This window comes from Strix aluco, chromosome Z, assembly GCF_031877795.1.
Source record: "Strix aluco isolate bStrAlu1 chromosome Z, bStrAlu1.hap1, whole genome shotgun sequence".
NCBI lineage: Eukaryota > Metazoa > Chordata > Aves > Strigiformes > Strigidae > Strix > Strix aluco.
In genome coordinates this window covers 85,687,422-85,706,822 of record NC_133971.1, presented here as the reverse complement: position 1 = coordinate 85,706,822, position 19,401 = coordinate 85,687,422, and the positions used below count along the sequence as shown (strand labels likewise).

Genomic DNA, 19,401 nt, shown 5'->3' with positions numbered 1-19,401 from the left:
GCGGCTCAGCGAGCGCGCGGCGCCCCGGGACAGCGCGAGCGGTGAGTGCCGGGGGCGGCGGCGGCGGCCCTGCCCCACCGCGCTGCCCCACACCGCCGCCCCACACACCCCCCCACGGCGCCGGTGCCGGTGCCGGCCTCCCGGTGGGAGCGGGGGCGCGGACCCTCCGCCCCCTACGGTGACAGAGTGTCCCTGGGGGGGGATGGGGTGTCAGTCCCCCCGCCCCGTGGGGTGACAGGGTGTTGCTGTGGGGCTGGGGGGGGTCAGTCCCCCTTCCCTGTCGGGTGACAGAGTGTCCCAGTGGGGCTGGGGAGGTCAGTCCCGCCGCCTCATGGGGTGATAAGGTCTTGCTGGGGGGATCAGTTCTTCTGGCCCATAGTGTGACAGAGTGTCCCTGTGGGGCTGAGGGGCTCAGTCCCTTTTCCCTATGGGGTGACAGGGTGTTGCTATGGGGCTGGGGGGGTCAGTCCCCCCACCCCATGGGGTGACAGGATGTTGCTGTGGGGCTGGGGGGCTCAGTCCCCCTTCCCTGGGGGTTGACAGTGTCTCTGTGGGGCTGAGGCACTCAGTCCCCCTTCCCATTGGGTTGACAGAGTGTCCCTGTGGGGCTGGGGGGCTCAGTCCCCCTTCCCTGTGTGGTGACAGAGTGTCCCTGTGGGGCTGGGGGGTTCAGTCCCTCTTCCTTATGAGGTGACAGGATGTTGCTGTGGGGCTGGCAGTTCAGCCCCCCACCCCATGGGGTGGCAGGGTGTCGCTATGGGGCAGGGAAGGGGAGGTTTGCCCCTCTGCCCCTACATGTGTGAGGAACAGAGGCCAGCCACTAGCGCCGTTGCACCCATGGGGTGACATGGTGTCCCTGTGGGGCTGAAGGCGGGGTTGGTGGCTCTGCACCTGTGGGCTGACAGGGTTTCCTGGTGGGGCTGTGGGTCAGGGTTAACTGCTCTGCCCTGCCTAGTGACTGCGTGTCCCTGTGGATCTGAAGGGGGTGGGAGGAAGGGGTTAACCCCCCTGCCCCTTAACAGTAACAGTGCATCCAAGTGGGGCTGGAAGAAAGGGGTTAACCCCCACCCCCCCCCCCCACCCCCTCCGTGGGGCTGTAGTACAGCCTGTGGGGCTGGAGAGGGTGGTGAGGTGGGGGTTAACCCCTCCTACCCCTCCCACTTTGGAGGAAACAATGTGCCCTGTTGGAGCTGTGTGGTGTGGCCAGGAAGGGGTTAATACCACCCCCCCACCCCCGCAGTTGGGGGTACCAGTGTATCCCAGTGCAGCTGAACTGGCTGGTGAGGAAGTAGGTACCCCCCTGACCCCGCCCCGAGTCTCTCCAGGTGACAGTAATGGGGTCAGAGGGAGCAGCAAGGAAGGGGTTAACCCCTGTCCCCAGTCGAGGTGACAGTGTCCTCCAGGACAGCTGGCGGTGAGGAGGAAAGGGTTAACCCGCTTTCCCCTTGGCGCAGACACTAGGGCTGAAGGGGTGCTGAGGGGTCACCCCAGGCAGGGGCAGGCACCCTGGTGGGGCCGTGAGCTGGGGGGTGGGGGGGGTGAACCCCTCCCCATGCAGGTGACAGCTCCTCACTGAGCCCCTCAGTGGGGCACCCCTAAAATGGGGCACCACATATGGGAGTGTTGAGGTTTGGGGGGTGGTGGTTGTGCTTAACCCCATCCCCACACCAGTGTGAGTACCCCAGTGGGGCTGGAAAGGGGGGACCCTACTTGGGGAGACACTGGGGGGCTTGACCCTGTCCCCACACCACTGTGAGCTCCCCACTGGGGCTGGAAAGGGGGAATCTGATATGGGGAGATGCTGGGGGGTTTAGGCTTGACCCCATCCCCACCCATGAGCCAGCGCCCCATAGGACTGGAAATGGGGGACCCTATATGGAGAGACGTTGAGGGGGGGCTTGACCCTATCCCCACACTAGTGTGAGCGCCCCAGTGGTGCTGGAAAGGGGGGTCCTCTATGGGGAGGCAGCAAGGGGGGCTTGATCCCATCCCCACCCAGCAGCCAGCACCCCGTAGGGCTGGAAGTGGGGGATCCTGTCCGGGGGCATAGCGAGTGGGGCTTGACCCCGTCCCCACGCAGGAGGCAGCACCCTGTGGGCATGGCAAAGGGGGGGGACCCTATATAGGGAGACCTTGAGGGGGTCTTGACCCGTCCCCACGCAGGAGGCAGCAGCCGGCGGGGCTGGCAGCGGGGGCTGTGCCGGCAGAGACAGCGAGGGGAGGGTTAACCCCGTCCCCACGCAGGTGCCGGCACCCCAGTGGGGCTGTCGGTGGGGAGGGGGAGGCGGGCGGTGCGTGTGGGGGCCCGGGGAGGGGATGATTCATTGCGGGTAGTCATGACATTGCTGCCTGGTTGCCTTCGGTTGCCAGCCGGCACGGGCACGGGTGGCTCTGCTTGCCCCGGCACGACGAGATCCCCTCCAGCTCCCTGACCAAACCCAGGATACGCTGCCATGCCGGCCATCCTGCTCTTCTGGAGCCGCGCCGAGAGGTACGCACCCACCCCGGCTCACCCACTCCGGCGCTCGGTGCCCCGCGAGCCACCGGACCCCCCAGCCCCTGGGGACGCAAGCGGGATGGAGGCTGTCGCCTGCCCAGCGTTTTGCTCGCCGAGGGGGGGATGCAGGAGCCGCCCGCCGCTATCCCGGTACGGCTGCCCAATTCCGGTGTGGGGCATCCAGAGAGGATGCTCTTTGTGGACTTCGAGGGACGGTGACGGACCCGGGGCGGGGGGACGTGGTGGCATTGAATTTTCTTGGATCACCTGAAGGTGACTTCTCAGAAGTAGGTTTTGCGCCGCCGGGCTTGGAGGAGGCACCGTGCCGGTGCCTGGCTGCGGCGGGGGGAGCCCCGGTTGCTGGGTGGGAACGTGGCTGGCGGACCCCTTCTGCTGGGGGACCGATGCAGGTGCCCGGTGAGGGGCATACAGGGACCCCCGCGCATCCGAAGGAAAGCCGGGGAGGTGCAAATTGGTTAACGTGACTTTTGGGTTTCCCCCCCCCCCCCCCCACATCACCGCCGCCCTACTTTTCTCCTTCCCCGATTCGCCTGGCGGGTGCACAGCCCCGGGCGTCAGCAAAGTCGTTTCTGGGGACGCTGGGGGGGCTCCTGGCTGCTCTCCCTGCTTCTCGGCGGGGGCTGCGCGGGGGACGTGACGGTAACGGGGCGGCCGGGCGCCTTGCGGCAGGCAGCGGGGAGGGAGGATGCCGGAGCTGACGGCAGAAGTGTCTTAATCCGTTGGCTTAGCGAGAAAGCGTCGAGAAACCAATTAAAAGGAAAATTACAGCTCAGCAAACGACTCCATTGAAGGGTCCCCCCCCTCCTCGTGTGGCTGGGAAACGCACAAAGGACGGCAGCTCCCCGGCAGCACCACGTTTTCGCCCGCCACCAAAGCCCTTTTGGAGCTGTCCTGGGAGCGGAGGTCAGAGCCAACCACCAACCGTGGCCGCCGGGCTGGCGAGGAGCTGCCTTTTCGGTGCGCCGGAGGAGGTGGAGGGGAACGCTCGCCACCAGAGCATCCCTTGGCGGCGGCGGCATCCCCGGCACGAGCCGGCACCTTTCTCTCCACCGTCCTCCTGCCACCCTCCGGGCCCTCCCGGCCGGGCACACGTCACCTGCCGGCGTCTGCGGACAACCGCGATGTTTAAAATAAAACTAGAGCCTTTAAAAATGACGGCTTGGACTCTGAATGTGTTCGTAAAGTTTCGGTAAGTGGGTTTCTGCCTCTTGACCTTGCGTCCTTGTAAACCATCGGTGCCTGTCCCTGGCGTCCCGCGGTGACCTTGCACCCCAAGATGGGGAAAAAATAAATCTCCCCGGTGTCACTGCCGGGGTGGGTTGGTTCCCTTAGATGACTGCCAAGCGGAGGGATTATGTCAAACGATTGCTATTCAGCTGGTGCACTCATCCAGCGGTTGCACGGGCTGATGTCATGTGCGGGGACGGAACAAAGATTTAATTTTTTTTTTTTTTGGTGTGGTTGAAAGAGGAGGATGGAGGCTGAGCTGCCTTGGCAGAACTGGGGAATGCTTGTTTTCTCCAAGGCCAGGTGGTCTTGGCTTCTCCAGGGGACATGCAGGAATGACTTTGCCTGCCTGAAACCCACCCTGCAGCGCCTTAACCCCTGTCGTCCCCCCCGCCCCTCCGCTCCCTAGGGGGTTAAATAGGAAGGCAGGAGAGGATGACTGAGCAGAAGGGGGAGAAGAGCGGTGACAAGGCGCAGCTGATCCCCAGGAGGTGGGAAGGAAGGAGGGAGGCTCTGCGGGGACAGAGTCGTGTTTTACCACCATCACGCGAGTGTCGCCTCCGGAGCGTGCCTTAACCCACCGGGTCACCCGCCAGCGGCTGGTCCTCACCGGCACGGTAAACCGCAGCACGGGGATGCATTTCGGTACAGAAATTCCCCCCTCCCCAAGCCCAGCCGGATAAAGCTGGGCCAGGAGAGCGTCCCTGGCGCGCATCCCCACTCTGGCCGAAGACCCCTCGTGGTCAAGATCGGAGATGTTGCGGGGGGCAACAGCGTTTTGTCAGGACGGGGTGTATTTTCATGGGAGGCGCTGTGGGGTTTTGGTCGGTCGAGGGGGTCTCGGTGGTGCCGTCGGATTGGGCTGTGTGGGGTCGGAGCCGGGCGCTGTGGTCCCTGGTGGGGGAAACCAAAGGTTTTTCACCTCCATGTCTCTCGGGCCGGGGTGCGCCGGGGTTGTTTTCACCACTGCCTGGCTTGCCCTCACTTCAGGAGGGTTGGCATCATCCAGATGAGCCAAATCCTGGTCCAGGTCCTGGTGCTGGTCGCAGGGAGCCCGTGACCCGCACTGGAGGCTGCCCTGGCGAAGGGAGGCATTGGGGTGACCTTTGGTGGGGGGGATTGGCTGGTTACCTCTCAGCCCCCCCACCTCAGTTGCTCACCCCAGAATCTCCCGCAGCCCCCAGCCCTGCGGGGAGGGCAGATGGGGAGGCAGAGGCGGATGGGGGGCAGAGCATCCCCCAGCGCCTGCGTGGGCTGGGTGCTGCCGGCGGCTGTGCGCGCAGGAGCTGGTACGGAAACATGCTGGCATCCAGGAGCTGCCGCGGGAGACGCTGTCGCTGTCGGATGCTCTTTACGCCCCCAGGGACCTTCTCCCACCTCTTCTGTGCCCCCCCAGCTTGCCACATGCGTCTGTGGGTACCCCCATCTCCCCTCACTGTGCCTTGGGTGCCTTAGCCCCCCTCCCCACCTACAGCAAAATATCTAATCAGTGGATGGGGCAAAAAAGAGCAGAAGCTGGTGGTTTGGACCAAGGTGGCCAAGTATGGGGCCAATTTCCAGGCTGTGGTAGCAGCTACCCAGCTGTAGAGGGGTTATTGCCCGAGGCGTGACCCAAGGCAAGCCTTGGATGCTTGGGATGGATGCCAGGGGCTCAGTGCGGATGCTTGGGATGTGTGCCAGGGACTCAGTGCAGCGTGGTGGACGTGCACCCCAGGGGGGCCCAGCCACCCTCATCTGAGCTGCTGTGACAGGGGGGTCCCTCTGTGACCTCCACCAGCAGATTATGGATACAGTAAGGATACGGGGAGAACATCTGGTAACTTGTATGATGGTGAAGCAAAGGGCCAAAGCTCACACCCCGTGCAGAAATCTGTCTGCTGGAGGGGCATGATGGGCTGGGGCTGCCCAGGGGCGCTTGGAGCAAGGATGGGGTGAAATCTGGACTGTAGCAGGGAGCAGGACTTGAGCAGGAGGGCTTAGCAGAGAGCAGCGGGTCTGCTGGGGCAGCGCCTGGGGAAGAGCAGGGCCAGCAGCAAGCACTGAGCTGCACTGTGTTAGGTGGGGGGGGCAGGCTGTGCTCGGCGGGGGCGTTGGGACTTTGCTGCCGGATAACTGAAGATCAGGAAGCAGCAGGAAGTGTCCTTGGAGGAGTGTGGGGCTTGCTCAGCCTCCTCCTGGAGGAGCTGCCCCCTGGTCTCCACCAGCTGCTTCCTGGGTCTCTGTGACTCCAGTGGCGTGTCTGGAGGATGAATTACGGCCAGCGGGTTTTCCATGCCTTAGTATAGGCATGACCCTGGCCTTGGCCCCACACGATGGAGGGAGATAGCCTTGTGTTTCTGGCTTACTGCAAGATGCAGTAAGGCTCTCAGGGAGTGCAAGTCAGGCTAGAAAGTGTTGCTTTGTTTTTTTTAAAACAAAAAAATAAAAAAACCCTCCCACCATCACAAGATGTTTCTGTCTAACGGCTTCATTCTCTCTCCGCTAAATACAAATTAGGGCTCTGACAGCCGGAGGCGCTTATCTCCAGCTGAATGCCAATTGCTTTCAGGAACAAAATGTTTGAAGTTCCTTTAAGGTGAAGGCGGCAGCACGGTCCCTGCCGCTGCTTTCAGGCTCCAAACACTTGCTGTCATCACCCCAACTCGGGTCCCAGGTCCCCAGCTGGGAGAGAAACAGGGAGGGGAACAGACACGGACCGGCAGCTACATTTAGACATAGCTCAGCCCTCCTGGCTCAGCGGTGGGGGGGACGGAACAGGGACACGGTCCTGGCCTGACGTTAGCAGTGGCGTGGCCCCTATAATAACGCCGTCCCTGGCTCGGGTTCTCCCTCTCCTCATCAGCCTCAGAGATGAGTCTCCCTGTCCACGCTGTGGGGCTCGGGGAGGTAAAACCACAGCCAGGCCACATCTTGGCACCGGGGCTCTGACCTCTGGTGGACTTAAGCTGGCTCTGGTGCTGCTGATCGGTGGGACACAGGGGGCATCTGCTCCGCAATAAGTGTGTGCCGGTCCCATCCCCGGCTGCCCCACATATTTGCCTTACGGAGAGCTGTCTTTCTGCTTTCAGGAATAAGTACTCGGCTCCCGGCAGCGTCGCCGTCATGGTGAAGGACTATTACAAGATTTTGGGCATCCAGACCGGTGCCAACGAGGATGAAATCAAGAAAGCCTATCGGAAAATGGCCCTGAAGTATCACCCCGATAAGAATAAAGACCCCAATGCTGAAGAGAAATTCAAGGAGATCGCGGAGGCTTATGATGTCCTGAATGACCCCAAGAAACGAGCCATTTATGACCAGTATGGGGAGGAAGGTAAGGGGATGGGCACTGCCCGCTTGGAGGCAGGGGTGTGGGATCTAAATCAGTTTTTATATAGGCCAGGGAGCATTTTCACACAGAGGTGTTCCTGTGGTTCATGCCTGCCCCTGGGGCTGATACAGGGCTGGCAGCCACAGTATCGGGGAGGGTGAAGGCCCCGTGGGTGCCAGAAATTGCCTCTCATCCCACTCCTCCCCAGGCTGCTCCACTTTTCCAGCCCTCCACCCTGTTTCCTTGGATGGCTGGGCTCTCCCTGCCCTCTGCCCCAAAACCCTGGCAGCTGGCAGAGACAATGGAATTGGAAGGAGCTCACCTCCTGGGTCATACCTGGAGTAAGTCGTTAGCAACCCTTTAATGAATCTAAATATCCCAGCGGAGAAGTACTGCTTTTGCCCACATTCCACCCCCCCCCCCTCCCCCCACCTTTGGGCACTGGTCGTGCTGTCCTCTCCGGTACGGGCTGACCTACAGGATTCAAAGCTTTTCCCAATTTAAGTAATAGGTCCTTGTTTTGAAACCAAGCGTCTGCTGTTGTCTGGTGGTTGGCATGGAGGAGGAGAGCGCTCCACCGCAGGCAGCCTTATTAGTCGAAGATGGAAGAGCACAACCCCATTCGAGGAGAGCACCGAATAGCATCTGCATTAATCAGCCCAGGACTTGGGTGCTTAAAAGAGCAGGAGGTCTAGCAGGAACAGGCTGCTGGGTGGAAGAGGCAGCTTCTCTTGCCGGGCCAGTGGGCAGGTGCATCCCCTAAGGAGCCATCAGCAGAATTAACCAGTGGTGGGTTAATTCTTGACCCGTTAGTTATGTCAGGGCTATGATGGATGCACCAGGCACAGTGATTTGCCACCCTGTAAAATGAGAAAAGATTGTCTCAAGTGGCAAACCAGCCTTTCCCTGGAGGCAACGCCGAAATTGGACCCCTCTCAGGCTGGCGTCAAGGGATTAAAGGTGAAACCTCCTGGCTGTACGGTCTGTTAGGGACTAGAGACAGGCACTCGACAGGGATTTGGCAAAATTCCCATTGCCTGAAGGCACCTAAAATAAGAGCGAGTCAAGGAGAAAGGGAAGAGCATCCCCCTCCTTGACTGGTCCATAGCCCCCCCACCTTTTGTTTCCCATCAGATGCCATTGTTTGAAGCAGCATGTCTTGGGGATCGGCGTTTTGAGGGGCTTTTGGGTCCCGCACGCTGCTGTGGGCAAGGTGAAGCGAAAGCCCCCCGGCCCACCCAGAATATGAACTTCATCGATCAGAAAAGACCACCAAACTTGCCCGGTCTGTGCTTGTCCCCTTCCTATGTCTCGCTGTGGGGGCTGGCATGAGGGACAGCCTGTCAGAAATAGCCCTTCACTGTCACCTTCGTGCCCTGAAAATAGTCCTTGAGCTAGGCTTGGCTTAACCCTTCCTGCCCCTCCTGGTCAAAAATAGCCTTGCAGAGCATCTGTGACCTCTTTGTGGGGGGCACTTGTCGTGTGACTTGGCTGCTTGGGACTTTGGGGGAGTTGCAGTGACGTAAGGCTCAGCCTGGGACCTGGCAGGGGAGTTTCCCATGGGAATGGTTACCAAAAGATCCAAACCGTGGGCTCACCAGGCATTTTGTACAGTCTCTATGCAGGGAGCTGTGTGCCGACCTGGAGATCTGCTGACCTCCATCTGCTCTGCCACCCAGAGTCACAGTCGCTTGCTGAGCTCAACGCCTGTTCTCACTTGCAGGACATGATGTTCCTGGACTGCAGCCGTCAGTGCGGCCCGAGAGACGGGGCTGTTTGGGCAGAAGGGAGCCTGCCCATGGGAAAGAATGGAGATGGGCTGGTCAGGAAATGTTTTAAATGAAAAGGCCATGAATTGGGTGGAGAGAGCCAAAGAAGCACTTCAGTAGGGATAGCAGGGACAAAACCTGAATGGATTTTGAACTTGCTGGGCGTAAGGGCAGGACTGTGTGTCACAGATTGAGGTGGTGCCTTCCTGGCCCACACTCTTCACAGGTGGCTGGGCTGGAGAGGGTGACCTGCACCCCCAGGAGGTGCTAGCAGTGACCACGCTCCTGCTGGAAAGTGTGGTCCTGGCGCGGCATCCACTGGCGGCAAGCATTCACGACTCGTCTTCCCCCTTCTCTCCCAGGTCTCAAAACTGGAGGTGGCTCTTCAGGTGGCTCAGGGAACACATCCCACTACACCTTCCATGGAGACCCTCACGCCACCTTCGCGTCCTTCTTCGGAGGCTCCAACCCTTTCGACGTCTTCTTCGCTAGCAGCCGCTCCCGGATATTCAATGGCTTTGACCAGGAAGACATGGATCTCGATGATGACGATGACCCTTTCAGTGCCTTCGGCCGCTTTGGCTTCAACGGCATTAACGGTGTTCACCGGCGGCACCAAGAGTCCCTGCACATGCGGAGGAGGGTCCAAGACCCGCCCATCATCCATGAGCTCAAGGTGTCCCTGGAAGAGATCTACCACGGCTCCACCAAGAGGATGAAGATCACACGCAGGAGGCTCAGTGCTGATGGCCGGACCACGCGGACTGAGGACAAGATCCTAAACATTGTCATCAAAAGGGGTTGGAAGGAGGGAACCAAAATCACATTCCCCAAAGAAGGGGACGCCACCCCGGACAACATCCCTGCTGACATCGTATTCATCCTCAGGGACAAGCCTCACCCGCACTTCAAGAGGGACGGGACGAACGTGGTCTACACAGCAAACATCAGTCTTAAAGAGGTGGGTATGGGTGGTAAATCCCACGGGGTGGGAAGTGGTGCTGGGTGGTGGCACATGGGACCAAGATGGGAATCAGTCCTCCTGAGGAAGGACCAGGTAGGTCGCGTGAGACACAGACCTCAGCAGAGAAGAATTGCAGAGGCCAACTCGTGCTTGGTTTTGGAGTTGCTCGACCTCCGTGCTGGGTGTAGGACATGGGTACTGCAGTCCCTGCTGAACACGCCTTGCTTCTTGAGCCAATACAGGTGGCATTTATCCATTTTCTCCCTTTCCCATATGTCTTGTCCTTCTATTTTAGCGTAGGGTATTCATATATGGAAGAGAGACCAGATCCTCTGTAGGAACAAGGGAAAACCCAAGTCGGCTGGCATGAGTCTGGTCCCTGCTTGTTCTCGTAGCTGAGCCTGCTGTGGCTTAGTTACTGTTCAGGATAGCACCGGGTGCCTCTCCCCACGGACAGAGCAGGCTCACGCTGAGAAAGGTGGTACCTCACCCTCCCTGAGCGATGCTTTAGCTGTTTTCCTTGGTTCTGGCTTTCCTAGATAAAGAACCAAATAAAATATCCAAACCCTACACATCCAGGCTGCCAGTCCTGGAGGTCACAGTGGGGCTGGATGCATTGAAGTCAGTAAGATGCACAAAGGTGGGAGAAAAATAGAAAGATTACCCTGGTAAAAGATGTGCCATTCACTGCCTCTGCTGTATAACTACTTTTTAATAAAACCCAGCTGGCAGCTGCATTTAACATTGACATTTTTGGCAGCTGCCATTGCTGTTCCTTTCAGACTGTAGATGCTGTCTGTCTTCTTAATGAACTGATTTTTTTTCCTTTCCTGAAGACAGATTTATGTTCCCAAATGCATGTAACAGAAATAAGCTCAATGGGCCAGACCTGAGGCGGGGAAACGTGAGCTCGTTAGCGTGCCAGCGAGTCAGGAGAGCTTTGCGATGCCTCTGCATCCTAGCTGGGGTTGTGACCGAGTGTGCTGGGGGCGAGGAGCAGCCAACATGGGTCAGGCAGAGCTGGGTGCTCCTGGAGCAAACTCAGCTTAAGCTAACCTGCAGACTCAGGAGCTGAATTTCCTTCATGGAGCAAAGTGCAGAGGTTTATTCCTGCAGTGGCTGGCTCCCCTGGCCACTCCAGAAATACTTGGGAGAGACTGCCTTATTTATGGAGCCATGCATGCCATATCTCAGATGTTTCCTTCTGTGCATTCCCCTATCTGTAAAGTTAACCCCTGGCTGGCTGTGCTGATGTCCAGACCACATTAGCCCAGATCCATGCACTGCTTAGGCTGGAAGGACTCTTGCCTGGTGGTGCCCTTTGAGCAGCAAGTGGAGAAACCTGCTCCGGCACCACGTGCCATTGCACCAGAGGTGTTGGTGCTGGGCGCCTGTGGTCTCCATGAGCGAGGCGTGCATGCGTTTGGTTTGCACGATGCAGTCACAAAGTGGAAAATTGCTGGTCTGGGCAAATTCCTCATTTCTTTGAGCTGGAATTTCTGGTCTCTGTCCTCACCCACTGCAAACCCAATATGCTGGTCATCCCTGGGGAGCTGCCAGCCTGGCTGCCATCCCCAGTGTGCTGCTTGCCAGGGCAGGGGGATACTCTGCTGCTTTTATCTTCCATGAGAAGAAGTACCTTAAGCACTCTGGAGCACGAGCGGATGCCAGGAGCTCCCCAACTCCATGTGCCACCACTTCGGTATATAATGGAACCTGAGCCTACAGCCATAGCCTTGGGCATTCTCCTTGCACCCTTCCTCCTTGTCAGTCTGTCTTTTTCAGCCTGAGCTTTAGTCCCTTCCCCTGCCACGAGAGCAGCACAGCACAGTGCCAGCAGGCAGACCTGACAGGCGGTGGGTGCTCTGACCCCACTCGTGGCTGTGCTGGAGACTCCTCACCAGCACCCTGCTGCCGTGGGGAACAAACCACCTGGTGCTTGGGTTGGGAGCACTCAGGAGAGCATCTTCCTCCTCCTCCTCCTCAATCCAGGAGAGCAACCCAGGGAGGCAATGCCCTCCCACCCCTCAAATCCCAGCCCCACTGGGTGCTGAGTCCCCCTAGCCGGAGTGGCAGGGTTGGTTGCCACCAGGCTACTGCAGAAGCCAGAGGTGTACGAGGGCTTCCCCAGGCACTTGTGGGCTGCGGGGAAGTGTCCCTTCCTAAAATGACAGGCGTAACGCCTGCCCTCGGCAGCCACCCGCTTTGCATCCTTTACCTGGCATCACCTTCCTCGAAGCATCCACGCGTCAGCGCCCGGCTGAGACACGACCGGTGGCAACATCCCCCCCCGGCAGCTTCTCTGCGAGCGGAGGAGGACCTAACGCTGACCTAGATAAAGCTCTGCTCTCGCAGCGCAGCGCTCAGCTATCAAACCCAGGGTGATTTCATCCCTAGGGATAAAACCAGCCTCTTTCTAGGATGCGGGGCAGCTCCCGTCGTTACTGGTGTTACTTCAGCAACCAGTTTCCCAAATGCCAGTGAAGTTGAACAAGAATGAAAAGCGGGGACATACGGTGGAGGAGCGATTGCCTCGGATTCTTGCATCTTGGCTCTTGGAAGGAAACATTAAGATCCCGTCTGCCTTCGCTGTTACTGCCCACTCCTGCTCACATCCCTCTGCCTGCCTTGTGCTCCCATGGGGAGTTCCTGTTCTCCTTCCCATTTTGTGGCTGGAGATGTCCCTTCCCTGACACATGTGGACCCACACAGCCCTCCGCAGCACATGGCAGTGGGTACCAGTGAGCAGGAGGGCTCCAGCATCCTTGGGCGAGCACGGGGCAGAAATCCATTGTTGGGGAACGATCATCCTTTGGTTCCTCCCCAACGCGCTGGAGATCCAGCCAAGCACCCGCTGCCAGAACAGCTCATGCCTGGAGGACACCCTGTGCAGATGAGCTGTGCAAGGAGATGGCCCCATCTCTCCTGTTCTCCACTCACCGGAGCCCCCCAGCTGGCTCCGGCACGGGTCCCTTTGCCCTGGTGCAAAGGAAGAGATGTTTCTCCTGATGCCTGTTGCTGCTCTGCCAGAGGAGGCTTTTCCTGGGGAGGGGAATGCAGAACATCCGACACCCCATCTACCCCAAAAACAGCAATTGCATCCTCCTCCCCTCCCTTTGCAGGGTGTTTTGGGAGAGCTGGGACCTCCAGGACCCAGCTCAGAGGGGCGAACCTGCGCCAGCCCCCCACCTGGAAGCTCGAGGCTGTACCCTCAGCAAATCCCACCCCCCTTCTTCCAGAAACATCGCTCCGCAGTCCTCTCCCTCAGCCCTTGCCGAAAGCCTGGAGACGATCCTGCCCACGTGTATGCCAGAGCTGTCTGAGTTATTTAAGGACACAAGGATTTTCTTGCTGCATTCCTGCATCACATGGCTCGTTAATGCAGGCCGGCTTGCGGCTGCCACGGCACCCACCACCCCGGCTGATGCGGGGGGCTGGGGTACAACAGGGTGGCACCCACAAAACCAGCTCTTGGCTTTGCAACAGGGACCGGTGGCAGGGACCTGCCCATCTTCTAGGAAAGCTCTGTGCCGTGCCACGGCCGCAGTGCCATCCCACACCGGTGTAACCTTCTGGGAGCCGTTGGCGGGGGTGGGACGGGATGCAGGCTGTGCTATAGATAACCCCCAGCGCCGGGCAGAGCTGCCGGGCTCCGGAGAGTGACAGCTGATGAACCACGGCGGCATCTGATGATCTCAGCTGGATTTTTGGCTGCCCAAGGCTGGGCAGCGAGGCCAGGAAGGGGCTAAATTTAGCCTGTCCTGTTGCTGCGAGTGGCTGGATGCTTGCTGGTGGTGCCTGTTGGGGAGCCCAGGAGGTGGGGAGGGGGGTCTTTCCCCCCGCCATGAGGCTGGGGCACCCCTCTGCTGGGGCACCCCTCTCCTGCACAGCTCCTGCAGCCCAGTTCATGGTGGTTAGACTGGGCTGGCACCAGTAGAGACCTGGGCTTGCACTGTTGAACATAAACCCATCAACTCTTGGGCATCACCCAGACGGAATTGGGCGGTTTAACCCGGGGAGCGGCCAGTGGGAGGGCGGGTGTGGCCGTTGGGATGCTTTGGGGTGTCAGCCCGGTCTGATGGTGTGTCCCCTCTTCTCCCCCCAGGCCTTGTGCGGCTGCACCGTGAACATTCCCACCATCGACGGGCGCGTGATCCCGCTGCCCTGCAACGACATCATCAAGCCGGGGACAGTGAAGAGACTGCGTGGTGAGGGGCTGCCCTTCCCCAAGGCCCCCAGCCAGCGAGGAGACTTGATCGTGGAGTTCAAAATCCGCTTCCCGGACAGAATAGCTCCCCAGACAAGACAAATCCTCAAGCAGCACCTCCCGTGCTCCTAGAGCCCGGGGACTCTCCTCCAAGCAGCAATACTCCAAACATACGTGCCGCAGCACCCGGCCCGCACAGAGCAGAGGTGCCACAGCACTTTCAAATGCAAAAAACAACCCCTCACACCACTTTCCTTCCCCCAAAATACCCATCCAACCCACCCACCATCCATCCCTCTCCCTATCCATCCCTCTCCCCATCCATTCCTCTCCCCATCCATCCCTCTTGGCCTGTTTTCTACTCCAGCAGCGGGGAGGGTCCTGCCCATATCACAGCTCTCCCGGCTGCCAAACTTTTTTTTTTTTTTCCCTAGAGGTCCAGCTTTTCCACCTCGCACAAGCGAGCAGTGTGGGCCCTTTGCCTGGGGAGGTGCATCACGTTGTGGGTTTTTTATGTCACCTGCTTTTCAGGCCACTTTTCCCACGAGACGCTGGACTTGTCGGGGTCCGGCGCAATGTAAATAGGACTCCGCAGGATCTGGTGTCCCCGCTGTTAGTTTTTCTCTTCCTCTCTTTGATACTTGCTGCTGTTCGGGGTCCCGGCTGTACCGCGGTGCTGATCACTCTCGCCCGCGGTGGCCACCCCCCCGTAGCCGGACTGTTTCTCACCTGGGACCACGGTACCGAGTCTGACCGTGGTCCACTCTCCTGTGCCAAGCCTACAACCCAGCCTCGGCTGTGCCAAATGATGGAGCACATGGGGATGGTCCCATCCAGCCTCCTGCCACTGCCCGGGGTTCTCCTGGTGCCCTCAGAGCCCCAGCTGAGCAGGAGGAGGGGGGAAAAGCCGAGGGTGGAGCTTTCTTGTTCAGATGTGTTGAGTTTGCATTGCTACTTTTTTTTAAAATACATATATATAGAGCTCGTTAGATAAACTCCGTAAGGGTTTTTCTCTGCCCATTTTGGGGTTCCTGGCGTGGTGCACCCTGACTTTTTACAGAGCAGGGCGGGGATAGTTCACCCACACGAACATCAAAAGCCCAGGGGTGGGGGGAGAGTGTGTAGCACAAGTCTGGGTGCAAGAGCAGAGCCAAGTGTGAGCAGAGCTGTGGGTTTCACTAGCATTTTAGGTCAACCTTAGGGACTTTAATAAGAAGAGAAAGGCGCGTGTATATATTTTTCTACAGGGACGACTCATTCAGGAGGTATTTCTAGGTGTCAGGGTGGAGCTGGGAGGTGCATGAGGCAATCATCTGCGTGGTGGCTTAATTTTTAAATGCTGTATTTTTTTAAAACCTCTGGATTTCCATCAGAATTTTTATATTTCTTACCTTTCTCGGCCCACTCTGCCTCGTGCCAGTTTTTTCCCAAGAAAGGGCTCCTACGGAGCAGGAGGCGCGTTCGACCTGGCTTTGTATGGCTCCTCTTCCACCACAGCACCACAGAGAAAACCCCTGCCAAAATATTCCCCCCGCCCCGGGAATCCCTTTTTTTTTTTTTTTTTAAAGAGAAATCACTGACTTGAAATGGGGGGTCCTTTGGGGCGGGGGGGTAAGCGTGGGGTGTCTGTAGGGGCTGGGTGTACAGCTGTATAGTGTGTCATACGGGGCGAGGAGACCCGTTAGCCGCTGCTTAATTAATCGCCCGGTTGAACTGGTGAGGGGACGCCACCGGTTTCCTCCACTGGTCCCTGTGGAGTTCGACGTAGAGAAACCTGGTGGACACTGCGAGCGAGAAGACAGGCCAGCGCGCAGATGCAAGCTGCTTTGTTTTTCTCGGTTTCAATGAGACCTGAATGTTTTATAGTGGGGTTTTTTGTAATTTTTTCTTTTCTTTTTTTTTTTTTTATTAATGTCAGTATTGAGAGAAAAAAGAAATAAAGTATTTTAAAAAATATATTTCCTCAGTGTGTGTTGTGGTGGGAGATGCTGTGCTGTGTTCACGCAGGCAGCAAGGATGGGGCTCTTGTTACAGGGGTGTCAACACTGGGCTGGTGGGATCCCTGGGACCTTCAAGGCCAATAAAGAAGGAAATAAGCAGCCTGGCACCCAGGAACCTTGAGGCTGGTAGGGAGGGGAAAAATAAATCCTTTTGGGTTGTCTACTTGGTGCACAGGACCTTCAGGGCCTGATAATGAGGGCACAGGAGCGAGTGTGACTTGCTGAGGTGGCATGGCTGCTCGCCTCATCAATGATCGCTACACTGACCACATTGCTGGCGGGTCAGGGGCTCTGTGTCTCCATGAGGGTCCCAGGATGTGTCTGACACAGGCAGTGGGGTGCTGCAGCTGGGGATGGGTCGGTGAAAGGGGCTCCTTGGTGGCTGCCCACGGCAAACTGGAGAGATGCCAGCACCCAGCTCCTCTCAGAGGGTCCCTGGGGCAGGGCCGGAGGCAGCGGCACAAGCTGCACCCAGGGAAAATCCTGCTGATACCGGGAAAAGTCTGCCCATATGCTCCCAGCAGGAGCAGCACGCAAGGGGAGGCAATGAGAGCAAAACCCGCAGGTGTTGTGCCTCAGGAAGGGGACTGGGCAGAGGCCCATCATGGCTTACTGCCCTCTCCCAGTGTGGTGGTGCAATCCTTAACCCCCCCTCCCTTTGTTGGGCTGCTTGGTGCTACGTGTGATTCCACCCACATCCCCCGAGCTGTACACCAATCTGTGGAGATAAGGACTGATAACGTTAACGAGCCTGGCTCCTGCCCCTCCTGATTGCTCGGAAACAGCTATAACAGCCCATCAACTCCTAAGGGCCTGGCACACCTGTGCCTGGGATGTGGTCAAAGGGGAACAATAACAGAGTCGCACATTAATCAAACTCTTGTGTAACTGCTGGAAGGCACCAGAAGGTATTGGACAAAAGTCAATTATCTTGGACCCTATAAATGGCGACCACCAGGGAGACCCTTTGAGCTCTCCTGGATCGCAGCGGGCCTGTGACCAGCATCTCCCCTGAGCTGGGAGCCTCTCAGGTACCAAACCCTTCAGGTGTCGTCTGCTCCAGACGGAAGGCCAGGGCGAAGTCCCCCACTTGAGTCTCAATTATCGCCCGTTGAGGAATGCCAAGGCATTGTGAGTATTTGCTCTAAACTCGAGACCGAAATTTTCTTTGAGCTAGCTTCTCTTTGTGTGTGTGTGTATGTGTGTGTGTGTGTACACACCCTTGTTTCTGTGTATGTATGTCCGTTCCGTGTTCAAACACCTTTGTTTCTGTGTGTTTGTCCATTTTCTGTATGCGCATGTATATATAAAGGTACCGTTAAGTAAATTAGTGTGAATCTTCTCATTTTAGAATCTGAATAAGTCGCTTTTCTTTCTTTTAGTATTTCTGAACTATTTTATAATAATAAATTGCTGTTAGTTATTAATAAACCTAGATTTCTTACTAAATATTACTGTGTCAATACTTTCATCCGCGACACCCAGACGATAGCTTGGGGCCATGAAATTACCCCACACCCCTCTAACCCTGAAGCCCACACAGCAGACAGGGCTGGGAGTGGATAACGGGCTGGACAGACTGGGGAGGCAGAGCCAGCACAGCTCCCCCCAGCCATGGGGTCTGACATGCTGCCGAGGATGCTCATGGGTGGGGAAGGACCATGGGGAGGGGATGACCATGGGGAGGAGAAGCCCTTGGAGCAGGAACACCTATGGGGAAGAATGTCCATGGGCCGGTGGGTGTCAACAGGGAGGGCACATCCATGGAGCAGGGGATGCCGGTGGAGAAGGGATGCCTGTGGTAGGGGGACGCCCTTGGGGCAGGGATAGCCATGGGGAGGGGATGCGTGTGGGCCAAGGAGGTGCCCAAAGGGAGGGGATGTACTTGGGGCCGGGGCTGCCGGTAAGATGCATCTGGGCCAGAGTGGGACGGGAGGCGATGAGCGTGGCCGCTGCCTGCCCTCTGCTGGCAGGAGCGCCTGGTGGGCCCGGAGGGGTTTGGGGTGCTGCAGGAGGGCCCCAATCCCTGGGGTCAGGCATCAGCCTCTAACCCCAACATCTTGGCCGGGGAGGGGTCCTCCCTCCATCCTGCACCCACCGTGGCTGGGCTGTGGCCCCTATGAGGCCACACAGTCCCTGTGGGGCCCAGCTGTAGGGCTGGTGGGGGGCTCTGGGAAACCCGGGGGGGCACAGGGAGATGACGACGATGATGGCAATGAAAGGGCTGCCCTCAGCTGTCCCCCTCACTAATCCCACACCATCCAGGGCAAGCCTCAGCCAACAGCCCCTTCCTCCCCCCACAGCACGTTTGGGGGCTGCCCAGTCCCCCCAGCAAGGTTCTGGGCAGGGGAGGAGGGTGCTGTGGGAAGGCTCCTGCCCCTGCAGCTACCAGGGGTCTCTGCAGAGGCGGGGCGGCCCCAGAAAGGGGCACAATCCCAGATCCTGGTGCCAACCACCCTCCTGGGGCTGCTGGGGGGTCATGGGGGTGGGGGGCCCAGCCAAGCTCCCCAGCTGCTGCAGGTGCTGATTTAGGGCACACCCTCAGCCCCCTCAGCAGGTTTACTCTGCTCTGGGAGCTCCTGTGGGTGCTGTCTCCAGCAGGAGCCATGTCCCGCAGACGGCAGGGAAGAAAGATGAGGTTTTCCATCCCTGCTCGATTCCATTAGCGTTTGCAATTAGGAGAGGCGGCAGGGAAGACTGGAGCTGCCGGGAGCTGGGGCGCACACCCCACCACCCCACACCCTGCTTACCCCAGCCGACAGGGATGCCAGGGTGGGTCTTCCCCCAGCACTTGCTGGGTGGTGATGGAACCAAACTGGCAGGAAGGAAGAACCCTGCCAGAGCTGAGGAAGGCTTTGGGGAGAGTCCCGCAGAGCTCTTGTCAGGGGTTTCCAAGTGCCAGTTAACCCAAAAAAAAGGCTGGGGGGTAGGTGAAGCACCAGCCCTCCTCCCGCCTCTATCCCGGTTGCTACAGGAGGAGGCGATGGCCTGCATCCCCGCAGGAGAGAGCAGCAGCAGTGTTTTCTCGAACAGAGGCAGCGTGAGGACAGGGCGAGAGCGGTGCTGGCAGAGCTCGGAAGTAGGACAGAGCAGCACCTGAGCTACCCCCCTCCCTGGGGGCCTGCGTGGCCTCCTACCCCAGCAGGAGGTTGTGCTATTTAAACACAGCGTTCCCAATTTCAGCATGTTTCTCCCCGCTGCTAGGCACAGGCCCCCTCTCGTGGGTAGTCCTGTCTTCCTGCCATTTTGAGACTCTCCTTAAATCCAGCTGGTTTGGTTGAGCCCTCCACGACCTGCCAGGCTTTGGGGCAGAAGCACCCACTGCCACAGCCCCACACAGCTCCTGGAGAGAAGGGAAAGGTTGCCCTCTCCAGCGTGGCTCGGCCCTAAAGGCCTGGGGCAACTT

At 58.6% G+C, this 19,401-nt stretch overlaps 1 protein-coding gene across 4 annotated transcripts; it reads left to right on the top strand.

Annotated features, from left to right (window-relative positions):
• Nucleotides 1-23: 23 nt before the first annotated feature.
• On the top strand, nt 24-15,951 carry DNAJB5 (DnaJ heat shock protein family (Hsp40) member B5). 4 transcript variants are annotated; one of them, XM_074813053.1, is made up of 5 exons: nt 2,368-2,491; nt 3,310-3,707; nt 6,814-7,058; nt 9,187-9,785; nt 13,894-15,951. In XM_074813053.1, exons 2-5 carry the CDS (start codon nt 3,640-3,642, stop codon nt 14,125-14,127), a joined length of 1,146 nt encoding a protein of 381 aa, XP_074669154.1. In that variant the 5' UTR covers nt 2,368-2,491; nt 3,310-3,639; the 3' UTR covers nt 14,128-15,951. The 4 variants fall into 4 exon arrangements, with proteins under 4 accessions (XP_074669153.1, XP_074669151.1, XP_074669154.1 ...); XM_074813052.1 differs by lacking the exons at nt 2,368-2,491; nt 3,310-3,707 and adding an exon at nt 24-41; XM_074813050.1 differs by lacking the exon at nt 3,310-3,707 and having other exon boundaries at nt 2,332-2,491.
• Nucleotides 15,952-19,401: the final 3,450 nt, after the last annotated feature.

Bases quoted from the DNA above. Each gene is read 5' to 3' on its own strand.
- DNAJB5 (XM_074813053.1), top strand. From the start codon at position 3,640: ATGTTTAAAATAAAACTAGAGCCTTTAAAAATGACGGCTTGGACTCTG. The intron at 7,059-9,186 runs GTAAGGGGATGG...CTTCTCTCCCAG, and splicing joins TGACCAGTATGGGGAGGAAG to GTCTCAAAACTGGAGGTGGC. The intron at 9,786-13,893 runs GTGGGTATGGGT...TTCTCCCCCCAG, and splicing joins CAAACATCAGTCTTAAAGAG to GCCTTGTGCGGCTGCACCGT.